The sequence below is a fragment of the Emiliania huxleyi genome (assembly GCF_000372725.1).
Source record: "Emiliania huxleyi CCMP1516 chromosome Unknown EMIHUscaffold_185, whole genome shotgun sequence".
Taxonomy (NCBI): Eukaryota; Haptophyta; order Isochrysidales; family Noelaerhabdaceae; genus Emiliania; species Emiliania huxleyi.
In genome coordinates, this window is record NW_005200738.1 from 115,435 (window position 1) to 129,941 (window position 14,507).

The following is a 14,507-nucleotide window of genomic DNA, read 5'->3' on the forward strand; positions in this document are numbered from 1 at the left end:
GTGGAGATGGGCAGCCCCCGCGCGCGCAGCATGGGCGCGAGCGCCGCCGCAAGCTCCTGCGACCGCACGAGCACCGCAAAGTCCGAGTAGCGGTACGCCGGGTGCGACTTTCGCTGCGCCGCCACGTGCCGCGCGATCCACTGCGCCTCGTCGCGCGCGTCCCAAAAGCAGCGCAGCACCACGCGCGGCGCGTCGGCGGCGGGCGTGTGCGGCTCGCACTCCTTTGCGAGCAGGGAGGGCGAGCGGGAGAGCAACGCCTGCGCCGCGCCGAGGGCGTGCCTACGGGGAGGGCCGGCAGGCGCGTCACGCACGCGTGTGCCGCCCCCTCGGCGGCGGCTGCAAGGCGAGGGCGTGCGGGGAGCAGCGGTAGGAGGTTGTGAGTCGGATGACTCGCGCGCCGTCGAACTCGGACAGGAAGCGGAGCACCTTGCGGAGCGCCGGCCGAGATCAGCCGAGATCGGCCGAGCTCAGCCGAGAGGTCGGACGGGGTGGAGATACGTTGGTGCGGTCGGCGCCGCGCCAGCCGTACACCGACTGGTCGTCATCCGCAGCGACGAAGACGGCCTGCTCCGCCCCGCCGCTCCTGCCAAAGGGCGGCTGCTGCTGCGGCCGTCCGGGGAGTGGCTGGCCGGTGATGCGGCGTAGCCACTCGTACTGCACGCGGGAGGTGTCCTGCGGCGTGTGCGCAGGGGGGGGGGGTCAGAGGCCAGGGGCCCGGGGCCAGGGCGGGCGGTGGTGCGGCGGAGGCAGGAAGGAAGCGGTGGAGGAGGGGGCTGCGAGCCGGACCCCTCGCGGCTCGTGCGAGACAGAGCGGCGGTACACCCTCGCGCCTCAGGTGCGAGGAGCCGGAAGCGGCGGGCGGGGTGTGTGTGTGTGTCGTCGTGTGCCGGGGCGCGGCGCTGCGTGGCGCGCTCGCCTGCCAGCCGTAAGCCTCGTAGCGCTTGCCGACGTCCTCCGAAAAGGCGAGCGAGGTGGCGCCGTCGATCTGGATCTTGTTGTCGTCGTACAGGACGATGAGCCGCCCCAGCTGCAGGTGGCCTACGAGCACCACACTCGCGCGACGCTGCGACGCTGCGGCGCGGCGGCGGCTGCTGCGGCCGCGGTGCGCGTGGTGTGTGTGTGCGCCTGCGAGGGAGCACGCCTCGGAGGAGATGCCCTCCTGCATGCAGCCGTCGCCGCAGATGACGTAGGTGAAGTTGTCGATCAGCGAGAAGCCCTCCCGGTTGAAGGTCGCCCCGAGGTGCGCCTGCGCCATTGCGAGGCCGACGCCGTTGCTGATGCCCTGGCCGAGCGGGCCGGTCGACACCTCGACTCCGGGGGTGACTCCGTTCTCGGGGTGGCCGGGGGTGATCGAGTCGAGCTGGCGGAACTGCTTCAGGTCGTCGATCGACACGCCGTACCCCGTCAGGTGCAGCATCGAGTACAGCAGCGCGCACGCGTGACCGTTCGAGAGGACAAACCGGTCGCGGTTGATCCACTCCGGGTCGGCAGGGTCGTAGGACATGACGCCCGACCAGAGGACGTGCGCCATCGGCGCGCAGCCCATCGGCGCGCCCGGGTGGCCCGAGTTGGCCGCCTGCACCATCTCCGCCGACAGCACGCGCACGTAGTTGACGCAGCGCCGCTCGAGCGCCGCCTTTTGGCCGGCGCCGTTCCTGGCGTCGGCGCCGGCGGCGGTCTTCATCTTTTTGGAGCGAGGGCCGAGGATCTCGGCGGCCAGGTGCGAGAGCGGCAGGTCGGAGGCGAGACCCGCGCGCGGTGGCAGGTAGCCAAAGTTGTACTGTGTGGGGCAGGCGGCGGTTACGGGTGCGCGCGGCGCTGCGGGGGAGAGGTGGCCCGCGCGCTCGGGGAGGAGGGTGGGAAAGGTGCGAGGCGTGCGCGGCGGGAGCGGGGGACGCGGTCGGCGCCTGCAGCACGCGGTCCATTGCGCTGCTACGGCAAAAAGTGGGAGCGTCGCGTGCTCGATCTCCTCGATCGCCCCGACGGTCGGGTTCGGAGTTTTTGCTGGGTATGGTATGGTCTCGCGAGCATACCCCCCCGCCTGCTGACAGACCCAGCCTCCCGGATAGGGGGTCTGTTCTCGCTGCTGGCCCTTCCCCTAAGGAAGGGAAGGCGTTTTTACCTCCGTCCCCCAATGGAAGGAGCCGGAACCCAGATTGAACCGCGCCCCGACCATCTCCGACTCAGACAGCGGCAACTAGATGTTGCTATCATCGCATGTGATCTCCGCGGCGCTCCTGCTGCCGCACAGCCCTGCGCCCGGCGCGCAGCTGTCGGTGCGGCGTCCGTCCCGGGCGGCGTCGCCTCTGCTCGCTGAGAATGCCGAGACGCACGCCACGCTGATCCTGCTGCGGCACGGCCAGTCTGTGTGGAACGAGGCAAACCTATTCACGGGCTGGGCGGACGTCGGTCTGACGACGCTGGGGAAGAACGAGGCCGCGCAGGGTGCCACCGCGCTGTGGAGGGAGGGGCACACCATCGACGTCGCATACACATCGCTCCTCAAGCGCGCGCAGCAGACGCTCGAGATCGTGCTCAAGATCACGGGGCAGGAGGACGTGACGGTGCACCGCAACTGGCGGCTGAACGAGCGCATGTACGGCGGACTGACCGGTCTCAACAAGAAGGAGACGGTCGCCAAGTACGGCGACGACCAGGTCAAGCAGTGGCGCCGATCGTACTCGCTCCCGCCGCCGCCGATCGACACCGACTCAGAGTGCGCCGGGGCGCGGGAGGGGCGGCCGGGCGGGGAGGTTGGGGGCGCCGCGCCCGGAGAGCGGGGCCAGGAGGCGAGAGGCGGCCTGGCGCGGGTCGCACCGGCCCGCGGCGCACACGGCGTCGGCCTTCCCGACCGGCTCGCCCTGGCCGCCGCCGCCGCAGGTACTGGCCGGGGAATGACAACAAGTACGCGCACATCCCGACGGAGGAGCGCCGCGCGACGAGCGCCGGCCGCGCCGGCCGCACCCTCCGCCCCTCACCCCGGTGCGGCCTCGCCCGCCCTGCAGGAGATACCGCTCTCCGAGTGCCTCAAGGACACGGTCGAGCGGTGCCTGCCGTACTGGGAGAGCGACATCACGCCGGCCCTCAAGCGCGGCAAGACGGTGCTGGTGGCGGCGCACGGCAACTCGATCCGCGGCATCCTCAAGTACCTCGACGGCATCTCGGACGACGAGATCACCAGCCTCGAGGTGCCGCTCCAGCCGCTGTGCGGCCGCACCGAGCCGCATACCGCCGCGTCTGTCACGCGGCTGCGTTGAGAGCAGGTGCCCACCGGCATCCCGCTCGTCTATGAGCTCGACGCGGACCTCAAGCCGCTCCAGATGAGCGGCGCCGTCGCGCCCCTCTCGGGCCGCTTCCTCGCCGACCCAGAGGCGCTGAAGAAGGCGCAGGAGGAGGTTGCAAACCAGTCCAAGCTGCGCTACGGCGTGAAGTGAGGCGCCGCTTCGCCCAAAGGGAAGCCAGCCGCGCAAAGCGCCGCCTTCGCCGCCCCGGCAGCGCCAGCCCGGTCGGGCGGAGGCGCGCGGAGGCGGCGGCGCGGAGGCGGTGTCAGATCGCCGCGAGGGACAGCTGCGAGATGCAACCAGCCTCTCCGCTCTCGGACAAATCGCCTCGCCCGGCTTCCACGGCTCTCCTGCTCCACTAACTACTGAGTACATCGCGTATCTGCTCGGAACTGCATGCGTGCCGCGGCGGCGCGACTTGCTGCGTTTCTTTCTTTCTCCGGCGTTCTTTCGCTAGGGCGCTCGAAGCGAAAAGAAAACGTGGAGGGTCGCGGCGGTTATATCACGGAAAAAAAGAATTTTTCGCCCGGCGCCTCTCCTTGTGGCGACACCCGCATCAGAGCTCAACAGCAGACTCACCCACGTCCCAGCAGACTCGCCCGCTCTTGAACATTACCATGCTCGCCACTATCGGCTACGGCGTCGCCTCCTTCGTCATAGCCTTCGTCCTCGCCGCCCTGCTGGGCTCTGACGGCGGCGCGCTCTCAAAGGAATTTCCTTGGCAGTTTCGACTGGCCGCGGCGTGCCGCACGCCGGTCCTCATGCTGATCGTCGTGCCTCTCTCCTTTATCCGGGGCAAGTACACGCTGGGGAGGCGGCGGCTTCGCCGCTACCTGCGCGGGCCGGGCGGCAAGGCTGCCGCCATTCGCCATGCTGCTCACGTCGACTCGATTTCGGAGCAGCTGAGGGCATGGGACCGTGGCGGGAGGAAGCGCAAGCTGCGCACCGCACGGTCGAACTGGGCGGCCATGTCGACCAAGCTGGGCAGCAACAAGGAGGAGTGCAACCAGATCGCGCTCGGCCACATGAACGAGATTCTCGACGTGGACGAGGACGGCTTGACCCTCACCTGCGAGCCAGGTGCGTGTGTGCTGCGCAGTCGCCGCGCGCCTCGGCGAGAGCCTCCTCACGCCGGCCTCCCTCGCCGCCCGCGTAGGCGTGACGATGGGCGAGCTGACCGACGAGCTCCTCCCCCTCGGGCTGATGCTGCAGTCTCACATCGAGATGGAGTCAATCACAATCGGCGGGCTGGCGATGGGCTTCGGTATCGAGACAAACTCGCACAAGGTCGGCCTCTTCCAGGAGTCGGTGCTCGAGTACGAGTTTGTCGACTCGCACGGCCGCCGCCACTCGGTGACCAAGGACCAGCCCGAGCTCTTCTACGCGCTGCCGTGGTCGTACGGCACCGTCGGCTTCCTGACTAGCCTCAAGGCGAGGCGGGGGCGAGCGGGGAGGGCGAGGGCGAGGAGAGGGCGAGGGAGAAGGGAGGCGAGGCGAGGCGAGGTGAGGGAAGGGAGGCGAGTGGAGGTGGGTGGGTGTGTGTGTGGGGGTGTGTGGGTGTGTGGGTGTGTGTGTGTGTGGGTGTGGGGGGGGGGTGGAGGGGCGGGACTCGGGTGCGAGGGACGGCGTCCCCACTCGGATGGCAGCCACGGCCGTGGAGAGCGGCTGCGGGTCTGGCTGCGCGCCCCCTCCCCGACGCCGCCTCCCCTCCCCGCCCCCACCCCAGGTGAAGCTTCTCCGCACGCAGCCGTACGTCCGCGTCGAGTACCTCCCCACCTCGTCCGCTGGAGAGCTCACCTCGCAGCTGCAGCGGCTCGCTGCCCTCGGCGAGGGACAGGCGCCCGACTTCCTCGAGGCGACGCTGTACGACCGCGACAACGCCGTCATCCAGGCGCGCAGAGCCGAGAGCCAGCCGAGAGCCAGCCGAGAGCCAGCCCAGATGCTCCGCTCCTAGGCGGGCTACTTCGACGCGCGCCCCTCGACTGCCGCGCCGCTGAACCGCATCAACGTCTGGTACAAGCCGTTCTACTACCGGCACGTCGAGACGGCCCTCCGCTCCGGCGCCTTCCAGGAGAGAGCAGCCCCGCGGCCGCTGCCGCTGCCTCGCCTCTCCCCCAGCACCAGGCCCCGCCCAGTCCTGACGCGCCCCGCCTCTCCTCCCTCGGCAGGAGTCGATCCCGCTCCAGCACTTTTTGCACCGCTTCACGCGGTCCATCTTTTGGGAGCTCGAGGACATGATCCCCTTCTCCAACCACCCGCTCTACCGCGCCCTCTGGGGCTGGCTCGGCCCTCCCGAGGTCTCGCTCCTCAAGCTGGCGCAGGGGCCCGTCATCCGCAGAGCCTCCGTCTACGCGCACGTCGTGCAGGCGTCTCTCCCCACCGCACAAGCCGGCAGAGATTCGAGCCCCGCGGACCCGCCGCCCGTCGCCGCCAACCCGCCCCCCCTCGGCGGCTCGCAGGAGAGCATCATGCCTCTGTGGCGCCTCCCGGAAGGCATCGCAAAGTTCGACGACTGGTTCGGCGCCTACCCGCTCCTCGTCTTCCCGGTCACCCTCTGCCCCGCCCTACCTGCACGCCTGCCCTCGCTGCACGCCTGCGGCTCTCGCCCCTCCCGCCCGCCCTCTCGCCCCTCCGCCCCGTCGACCTTCTCGAGAGCACCGCGACCCGCCCGGCTCCCAATCGTTACCCACCCCACCCCCTCCCCCGCGGCGCCCCCCTCCCTCCCCCCCTCCCTCCCGACCGCAGGTGCGCATCTTCGACCACTCGTCGGAGACGGGCGGCTCGTCCGGCCTGCTCACCCCCCGCGCGGCCGAGATCGAGCAGGGCGAGGCCTCCGGGCTGTGGGTCGACCTCGGAGCCTACGGCGTCCCGCGCGCCGTGCGCGAGGGCGCGGTCTGGGACGCAAAGGAGAACATCCGCGCGATGGAGCACTGGACGCGCGAGGTCGGAGGCTGGCAGGCGCTCTACACCGACATCTTTTGCACGCCGACCGAGCTGCGCCAGATGTTCGACTTCTCGCTCCTCGACAAGGCGCGCAAGCGGCACGACGGCGTCGACGCCTTCCCAGAGGTGTATGACAAGGTCAAGTCCGAGGCGGGCATATCGGACCTCTCCGCCGAGCTCGCCGCAGAGCGGGCCGCCGCCAAGAAGGGCACCGCCGCCGGCCGCAGGAGCCAGAGCGCCGCCACCTCCGTCAAGTCGCCCCCCCGCCGCCGCAGCCGCAGCCGCAGCCCCCGCCCCATCCGGGGCTAGCTGCAGGGCCGGGAGGGGCCGCGTTGGGTCTCGGGCCGAGCCGTCCACCACCCACTCTCCACCCCTATGTTGATACGTCTGCCATGCCCCCTCCCCCTACCTCTATCGACCCAGAACCCCCATCGCGTTCGGATCACGGCGCACTATTCATTGATCGACCACTGGGGCGGGACCGCTGTGGCGTTCTGCGCTCTAAGCGTTGCGCGCCTTCTGTCCGCCCTCTCGATCCGCGCTTCCCCGCTCGCTCGGCTCACGCGGTACACGGACGCTCGTTACTTATTTTTCATTTATTAATCAACAAATTCACACTCGCTACTGTACTCCGAGTGATACTGATAGCTGATCTAGCTGCCGCGCGAGCCGCCGCTCCGCTCGGCGCCCGTGAAACTTGACCATCGCGTGGAGGGCGATGCTACCGACGGCCCCTCCGGCAGGTACCCCGATTAAGGGACTGAGCAGCGTGATGCCAATCAGGGCACCCGACCACATTGCCAGCTCCTGCGCGCGTTTGCGAACGGCTTTGTGTCTCCCGATAACCTCGCCAGGCGTGGGCGGCTCCTCGCGCAGGTTGGCGAGCGCCTCCTCTGGACGGAATGGAGTCGAGCATTCGATGAGGGCAGTCTTCACTGCATGTTTGGGCAGAACCAACGCCTGACCGTCACCAGTCAGGTAGAGCCGCTGGGCCGGCGGAGTCAGCGTTGCGCGGCGCCGCCAACGGTGAAGGAGACCGATTGCGTGCATGAGGCGCGATGAGGACATTATCGTTCCTTTTTTCAGGGTTGTGGAGCCAGCGGGTGCGTCGTTACTGATTGCGAGGGCTCGGGCAAGCGGGAAGGTCTTAGTACTGATCGCTGGCGAAGGGGACGCACGTCTCCTTCCTTGCTGGATCTTGCACGTGTCCGCTGCTGCTGGATTCGGGACACGCTCTGTGACTGTGTGAACCCCGTCGCTCTCTCCTGTGGCCCCCACACTGTGTAGTAGTACAGAGCGAACGAACCAGCGTAAATGTTTCAAGAGCGTCCCCGGCTTCCGCAGGCGCAGCTGCCCACGCGGCGGTTCGGGGTGCGGCACATCTCTGTCTGCCAGTTCGTACGAGAGTGTTAGAGCGCGGATAACCAGCCGTACTAGCGCCGGCAGCGCGTTGCTATAATGAATAAACAAATCATACGGATGATACCGCCGGCCCGCTGGGTGCGCTCCTCAGCTCCCCGGCCCTGGATGTGAGGTTGATGACTGCACTCTGTCTCTGAGCCCTGGTCTGACAGACTGACAGCAAACCCCGGACAGCGCCTGACAGTGCCCGACAGCCCGACAGCGCTGACAGCACTTTCTCTGACTGTCTGACAGCACGCATCTGACAGCCTGACAGCAGAGCCTGACAGGCGAGGTGACCCGTCGCTGTCAGGCCCTAACGTGACAGCCTGACAGCTGCCTGACAGCCCGACAGCACACAGTGGCCTGACAGCAGCGCTGACAGCCTGACAGCAGCACAGACCGTACACAGACCCCGTAGAGCCTCTTTCTTGTGCCCCATGAGGGTATAACAAAATTACATGCAAAGACATGTGAGTGTGGTCCATGTAGTCATGGGATGGTCATGGGTCTCTCTCTCAACCCTCCGTCCCTCCCGCTCCACCTCTGCGTACCCCTCTCTAGCACCGGCATAAGTGTGGTTCTTGCCCAAAAATGCGTGTGGTTTTTGCCCATGCATTGCGTTTTTTGCATTTTTGCATCCGCATGCATTCACCTGCATTACAACTGCATTACAATTTTGCGCGTGTTTGCATTTGGTTGCATTTGCATTTTTTGCATTTTGCGCGCGTGTTTGCATTTCGTTGCATTTGCATTTTTTGCATTTTGCGCGTGTTTGCATTTGGTTGCATTTGCATTTGCAATTTCTCAGAGCTTTGGTTCAGCCGACATCCGTGAAGCGCGCAGAGCCCACCGGCCGACTAAGACGAAGAAGGCTCTAACCCAGCAGCCAGCTGGGGACGTGGTCTCTGCGGAGGAGGAGGACCGCCCTGATGACGGTTGGGATTCCGCGCCTGACGACTGGGCGCCGGATGCGCTTGCGTCAGGCAACAACAAACCCCCCTTAGTGATCACTGCATTCAATTGCATTCGTATGCACATACCCGCATACGTTGCATTGTAATGCATTTTTCAGTGCATAGTGATGCATGTTGCTGAGTAGGCAAGGCCAAGGACAATGGGAGGCCCTTGAGCAGTCCATCCCTTCGGCCATCTGGCTCCGGTTCCTGCCTCCTCTAATGTAGAAGTTTGCATGCATCAAGATGATACACCATTTTGTTGGCTAGGCGGGCGCAAGAGGTCTGTTAGCGCCCCCCCCCGCGCCCCCGGCGACCGGCACCCACCGCGAGCAGCACTTCGTCCGGTCCCTCCACCTCATCTGCTGCTGCCTCATCTGCTGCTGACTATGACCTCGCCGCCGTCGTTGCTCTTGTCCGCGCGGCCGGTGCGGCCCTTGAGCACCTCGGAGGAGAGCTCAGGTGCACCTTTGACGACTTATTTTGCACTGTCAGCTCGGCGGACAAGCACTTGACCCGCACTGATGTTCGCGCTGCGGTTGCTTACTTGCGCGTGGAGAACGAGATTGTAGTCGACCGCCACAGCAAGCACCCTGGTATGGACGTCATTATCTTTTTGGAGGATTAGGTGCCGACACGCTATGGAGGCCGTGTGTCAGTGAATCCATGCAACTAAATGCAGTTTCCCGCCGAATGCAAAGAATGCAGAAAAAGCATATGCAGCTGAAATGCAGTTGCCCACCGAATGCATAATGCAAACAAATGCAAACACGCGCAAAATGCAAAAAATGCAAATGCAACCAAATGCAAACACGCGCAAAATGCAGAAAATGCAGATGCAGTCTTGAATGCACTATAATGCGTTCAAATGCCATGATATGTGCGATATGCACATAATGCAAAAATGCAAAAAATGTGCATGGGCAAAAACCACACGCATTTTTGGGCAAGAACCACAACACACCCCTCTAGCACCGGCGGCTGTGCTACTACAAATGAAGCTACCAGCTAGCCTTCTGGGGCCCTACAGTCATATGCCTACGGCGTCTGGGTGGGGGTGGCCGCCGCCGTCTGTGCCGCCGCCGCCGCCTGTGCCTGCGCCGCCATCTGCGCTCCCCAGGCGGCCGCCGCCGCCGGCGTGATCACGCCGTGTAGGAGGGGGGGTAGCTGCGTAGCCGCCGGCGTCATCGGCGTCAGCACCCCCTTGATAGTCAGCGCCCTCTTGATAGTGTCATAAGTGTGGCTGATGTGTGTCAGAGCCTGACAGCACCCCAACAGCACCACCTGACAGCACCTGACAGCAACAGCCCAACGTCTAACAGCAGCAGCAGCCTGACAGCTCTGACAGCTCCGACAGCGTCTGACAGCAACACCCGACAGCTCCGACAGCACCCGACAGCTACAGATCACCTCGCCTGTCAGACACGCACCCGACAGCACCTGACAGCACTGACAGCACCTGACAGCTGGTCCGACAGAGGCACCTGACAGTGCCTGACAGTGCCCGACAGCCTGACAGATCACCTGACAGCACCTGACAGCCTGACAGCCAGGGCTCAGACTGCACTCCAAGTGCTCCAAGATACCTCTAGTAGCTACTAGAGGAGATGGGTACGGTTCGATTTCGCGTACGAAAAGGAACGGATCCCCGCCCGTGCGTTCTTTTCGTTGTGTGCCGGGGGTTTGCGGACCTATATTCTTTGTCGGTTCTCATTGTGGTGCTATCTGCTAAATAAAAAGCCGTCATCGCTGGCGCTGGTAGGTCACACACTCACGAAACTGATCCACACAAGTAAGAACGCTCACCAACATATGGTCCGCACACCTTGGACACCATCTCTCGCTGGTTTTCGACGCTCGGGCGTTTCCGTCGGGCGATGCCTCGAGTCTCGCCCTCCCCGCGCCCCGCCGTCCAAGTGGCGCGGCGTCTTACTCTCAGACACGGATCCGGATGGCGCCGCTCGCGTTCCATTGCAGGAGCGCGTCGGCGTTGCCTCGAAAGTCATGGAACTCGGCGTCGCCTGGCCGCTTGTGGTACCACTCGTCGGAGCTGCGCGCGCCGCCGGTGCAACCGCCGCCGCGCTTCGAGTACCAGTAGTAGTAGCACGCCGGCGGTCCGCTCAGCGTGCTCATCGCGTACACGTCCACCTTGCGGCACATCCTCGTCGCGATGGCCACGGCGGTCACCCCCGTGAGCGGGATCGCGTTCTTTCGCCGGTCGGTCGCACGCCGCACCGCCGCGTAAAAGAGCGGGTTGATGCCTGAGAGCGCGCGGGCGGCGCGGGGCGTGCGGCGGCGGCGCGAGCCGGACGAGGGCGGTGGTGGGCGGTGGCTGCACCGTGCAGGTTCGGCTTGCGCGTCGCGTAGAGCACGTTTTGGCACGAGTAGACGTACCTATTCACATCTCCCGCTGTGAACAGCGTCTCTTCACACCCTCCCCGTTTCGGCACGAGTAGGCGTACCTATTCACACCTCCCGCTGTGAACAGCGTCTCTTCACACCCTCCCCGTTTCGGCACGAGTAGGCGTACCTATTCACACCTCCCGCTGTGAACAGCGTCTCTTCACACCCTCCCCGTTTCGGCACGAGTAGGCGTACGGCCGGTCGCACACCACCATCGCGGTCGTGTCGGGGAAGGCGTCCTGCTCCTTGAAGCGCCAATCCGACCCCGCGTGCGGCGAGGCGAGCACACGGACGGTCGTCCTCCGACCTGCAAACTCAGCGTACCTACCGGGCGGCTCCGAGGCTCAGGCCGGGGGCTCCTGCAGCCAGCCCTGCAGCCGGCCCTGCGGCTGTGAGCACGCGGCGCACCTCTCGTTCACGACTGCGCCTGCGTGCGGAGGGAGGGGGCGGGGGAGGGGGTGCGAGGAGAGAGGTCGCCCGGCACGCACCGCCAGGCGAGGGTGGGGCGCACTGTTCACGCGCCACACCGCGTCGTGCGCGTCGATCTCCGCGCCGTAGCTGCGCCGCACCAGAGTGCCCGAGCTGCCGACGACGGCGCACGAGCCGTACCGCCGCACGCGCGGCAGCGTGGCGTTGCGCCGCTTCGCATCGAGCTCGTCCGGTCGGAACCTGCCGAACCGGAACCCGTACGGCGGAGCGTGCTGCATCAGCCTCTCCGTCTCCTCCTCGGCGAGGAAGAGCGGCACGTCGGAAAACAGGGACGGGCCGGAGCCGTTGCCGCTCCCCAGCCCGAAGCGCCGCACCGCCAGCCGGCTGGCGCGCGAGGAGGCGTTCGAGAGGCCAAAGCGGCGCGCGCCCGCGCCACGCGCCCGCTCCTCGCCGCCGTCGCTCATGCCCTTGAGGAGCTTGGACTTGCGGCGACGTGGCTGATCAGCGGCATCCGCATCCCTCTCGGGATCGGTGCGAATCCGCCGCTGCCGCTGCGTGAGGGCAGACCGCGCCCTTGGCTTTCCTAGCCGCAGCTCGGTCGCGGCGTACGTGGAAAACTCCTGGAAGGAGACGTGCCCGTCTTTGTTGGTGTCCATGGCGGTGAACGCTCGCCTCATGAGCGAGATATCGGGCACGGTATCGCGCACCAGCGACTCGGAGGCAGCAGCGGGGGCCGATGAGGCGTCGTGAGCGACGCTCGACGCCATTCCGTCAATCACGCCAGGTACTCGCGTAGGTCAATGCCTCCACACCAAGCAGGGTTCGAGGTGTGAGGGGGGTCGGGTAGGGTGGCTCGCCCCCTACCCTTAGTCGTCGATCACTGTCCAGCGTCCACCCATACCGCGTTGGTGTCCAGTCCGAGCCTGACTGTTCTTCGCCTTCCTACACACATACATACTACCCTGCCTAGTGGGCAGCCACCCCCCTACCCCCTACCCCCCTACCCCAACCCCCCCGATGATACCCTACCCTACTACCCCCGAAAAAGTTGGAAGCCAGCTGCCTCCTGCCACCAGCTGTCACCAGCTGTCACCAGCTGTCGTTGCTGCTGTCGTTTCGCAGCCGCTGTCACGATATATTGAATTGACCACGTCGCGACCGTTAACAGGTTTTTTAACCGTCAAGACGTGAAGTTTGCACAGTCTCTGAGGTTCACAGACAGACCTTGTCATCCCTTGCTTGGGAAAACACTTAAATTTCGAAGGAGCTGGGCGGCAAATGCCTCTGTGATTGGCGTTGATTGCGTTTTTCATTTGCAATTTCAGTGGAATCGCAATCACGTCCACTCTCGATTGTAGCCACCCCGAGTTTTTTTCATCCCACCGAAGAAGAAATCCGCCCTTTATTTCTTCCCCGAAAAAGAAATCCATACTAGTACTCCGGAGGTGTCCCCTACCCCCGCACTGGTGTGAACAGGTGCCGAACCCACACTGTGACCTGGTAGCATATGCCCTGGGAAGTGGAGAAAGAAGAAAACAAACAACTGGGAGGACGGCACGCCGCCACCACACAGGGATTTTCGAAGTTGAAACGTGCGTTCCTGCGGCTCCAGCCAGCCAGGGTAGGCTGCCAGGGTGTGCGCCGGCCGTGTGCTGCGTGTGTGTGGAGAGTCTGGTCCCTCGCTGCCAGGAGAAGCAGGCCGCCCGCCGTCTGCCCGTTCTGTTTAAATCGAAAAAGGGCCTCGTCAATGCCAGAGGGAGGCTGGCAGGCGGCGTGTGCGCTCGAGCAGGCCCGCTCGCGAGCCTACCAGCAGGGCCACGGCCGGTTCGCGGACGATCATGCAGGGCCACTCGCCGAGCGGCTGCTGCACCTGCTACACGCGCGGGGCACTCTTTGCAACACTGCTCGGCCCTGCACGGTCGAGTCCGGCAGAACGGGGATGCTCCGCGTGTGCCTTCCGGGAGGGCACAAGCGGCTGTGTGAAAGTGACGGCCGCGTGATGCGCAAGGCGTGCTCTGTCGAGACGGGCGGCTGCTTCAGCTTTGATGTTGCGGCCATCGCTGGGTGGGTCGCTCGGATGCGCAACCACAGCTCTGGACCAGGTAAGCCGCTGCTGCGTGAGGGGCTGAGGCGCTGTGCTGTGGTCCTGTCCGGCCACAGCCTCCGCTGTAGCAACGGCTCGTGGGCGCGCCTCATCGACTCTGACCACTATGACGCGGTGCTCCGGACAAATGCCTATCCGACGCCAAAAGCTCGTCCGGGGTGCGAAGTGCCGACGAGCCTTCGCGCCGTGGGCGGCGGGGGCGGCATCGCAGGCCTACGCACTGACTTTGGCTACCGGCAGTGCCAGGAAGCTTCGTTTGCGCGGTGCGCCGCGACACAGGGATCGAGGCAGAAGAGGCTGCCGCCCATCTGTATGGCATCACAGCAGACGGCGCGCCTCGCCTGGTTCCTCCGCGACGTGCGGATGGCACACATCGGCCCCACTGGCCTCGGCCTCGGCCACAGCGGCGGCGCGCTCACTGACCTTGCCATCGCCCACTGCGGCCACGTCGACCTCTTCGGTGGCGGGCTCTTCTCTCGCGGTCCAGGCGCCATTCAATGCGTGTAGAGCGTGAAACTACGGGAGATAGCGGCCCGAGTCGTCCCGAGTTGTAGGTGCCGACGCGGTGATGCAACACTGGTACGATCACTCCTTCACCGCCAGCTGCCCGGCGACCTGCTCAGCCGACGGCGTCAAGCAGGAGTCCCGCCCCTTGTACAGAGCGCTGTGCCGGCCGGAGCAGAGCTGCAGAGACGCGCTGCACACGGTGGACGGGAAGCGGATGTTCGGAAGGACCTCGGAAGGCCAGGTCGACTTCTTCTTCACGAGCGAGCTGCGCCTCCCTGTGCTGCACGCCCTGGGCTACCTCAGCTGGGTGTGGCACGCCCACCCTCGCGCGCTTGGTCTGGGGAGCAGAGACGAGAGCGCCCGTGCCGCCGTTGAGGGGGGCTTCGTCGCCGTTTCCGGCATCGCCACCCGTGGCGCGTGCGCCAAGAGCGAAAGCTTTGCAGCCGGCATTGAGCGGATACAAAAGACGCGAGGCGCGCGCAG

At 65.7% G+C, this 14,507-nt stretch overlaps 4 protein-coding genes across 4 annotated transcripts in view; 2 read left to right on the plus strand and 2 right to left on the minus strand.

The window, feature by feature from the left end:
* The window catches only part of TK (transketolase), a gene marked incomplete at its 5' end in the record, with an annotated part of 3,966 nt that extends 2,381 nt beyond the window's left edge, over window positions 1-1,585 (minus strand). The window contains 3 exons of the mRNA XM_005782856.1: window positions 532-672; window positions 821-1,052; window positions 1,140-1,585. Of these exons, the coding sequence (XP_005782913.1) occupies window positions 532-672; window positions 821-1,052; window positions 1,140-1,585 (819 nt within the window). The remainder of the gene's footprint in view (window positions 1-531; window positions 673-820; window positions 1,053-1,139) is intronic.
* A 612-nt stretch (window positions 1,586-2,197) lies between these two features.
* On the plus strand, window positions 2,198-3,763 carry EMIHUDRAFT_456563 (hypothetical protein). Its single transcript, XM_005782857.1, has 4 exons — window positions 2,198-2,716; window positions 2,881-2,926; window positions 3,006-3,188; window positions 3,264-3,763. The coding sequence occupies exons 1-4, from the start codon at window positions 2,202-2,204 to the stop codon at window positions 3,432-3,434; spliced, it is 915 nt and encodes a 304-aa protein (XP_005782914.1). The 5' UTR covers window positions 2,198-2,201; the 3' UTR covers window positions 3,435-3,763.
* An 86-nt stretch (window positions 3,764-3,849) lies between these two features.
* Window positions 3,850-7,393, plus strand: EMIHUDRAFT_442513 (hypothetical protein). The gene is made up of 6 exons (XM_005782858.1): window positions 3,850-4,361; window positions 4,438-4,712; window positions 5,008-5,172; window positions 5,236-5,352; window positions 5,450-5,649; window positions 5,741-7,393. Exons 1-6 carry the CDS (start codon window positions 3,899-3,901, stop codon window positions 6,531-6,533), a joined length of 2,013 nt encoding a protein of 670 aa, XP_005782915.1. The 5' UTR covers window positions 3,850-3,898; the 3' UTR covers window positions 6,534-7,393.
* Window positions 7,394-10,289: 2,896 nt separating this feature from the next.
* EMIHUDRAFT_442514 (hypothetical protein) lies at window positions 10,290-12,218 on the minus strand. The gene is made up of 5 exons (XM_005782859.1): window positions 11,496-12,218; window positions 11,393-11,411; window positions 11,112-11,308; window positions 10,920-10,975; window positions 10,290-10,842 (listed from the first exon to the last, which is right to left on the minus strand). The coding sequence occupies exons 1-3, from the start codon at window positions 12,178-12,180 to the stop codon at window positions 11,116-11,118; spliced, it is 897 nt and encodes a 298-aa protein (XP_005782916.1). The 5' UTR covers window positions 12,181-12,218; the 3' UTR covers window positions 10,290-10,842; window positions 10,920-10,975; window positions 11,112-11,115.
* Between the last annotated feature and the right edge of the window lie 2,289 nt (window positions 12,219-14,507).

What these genes read in the sequence shown, in the direction of transcription:
- EMIHUDRAFT_442514 (XM_005782859.1), bottom strand. Translation starts at nt 12,180, where the DNA reads ATGGCGTCGAGCGTCGCTCACGACGCCTCATCGGCCCCCGCTGCTGCC.
- EMIHUDRAFT_442513 (XM_005782858.1), top strand. Translation starts at nt 3,899, where the DNA reads ATGCTCGCCACTATCGGCTACGGCGTCGCCTCCTTCGTCATAGCCTTC. An exon ending in GCTTCCTGACTAGCCTCAAG is followed by an intron (nt 4,713 to 5,007) that starts GCGAGGCGGGGG and finishes CCCCCACCCCAG; the next exon opens with GTGAAGCTTCTCCGCACGCA. An exon ending in TCCGCTCCGGCGCCTTCCAG is followed by an intron (nt 5,353 to 5,449) that starts GAGAGAGCAGCC and finishes CTCCCTCGGCAG; the next exon opens with GAGTCGATCCCGCTCCAGCA.
- EMIHUDRAFT_456563 (XM_005782857.1), top strand. Translation starts at nt 2,202, where the DNA reads ATGTTGCTATCATCGCATGTGATCTCCGCGGCGCTCCTGCTGCCGCAC. An exon ending in ACGCGCACATCCCGACGGAG is followed by an intron (nt 2,927 to 3,005) that starts GAGCGCCGCGCG and finishes CCCGCCCTGCAG; the next exon opens with GAGATACCGCTCTCCGAGTG. An exon ending in ACGAGATCACCAGCCTCGAG is followed by an intron (nt 3,189 to 3,263) that starts GTGCCGCTCCAG and finishes CGTTGAGAGCAG; the next exon opens with GTGCCCACCGGCATCCCGCT.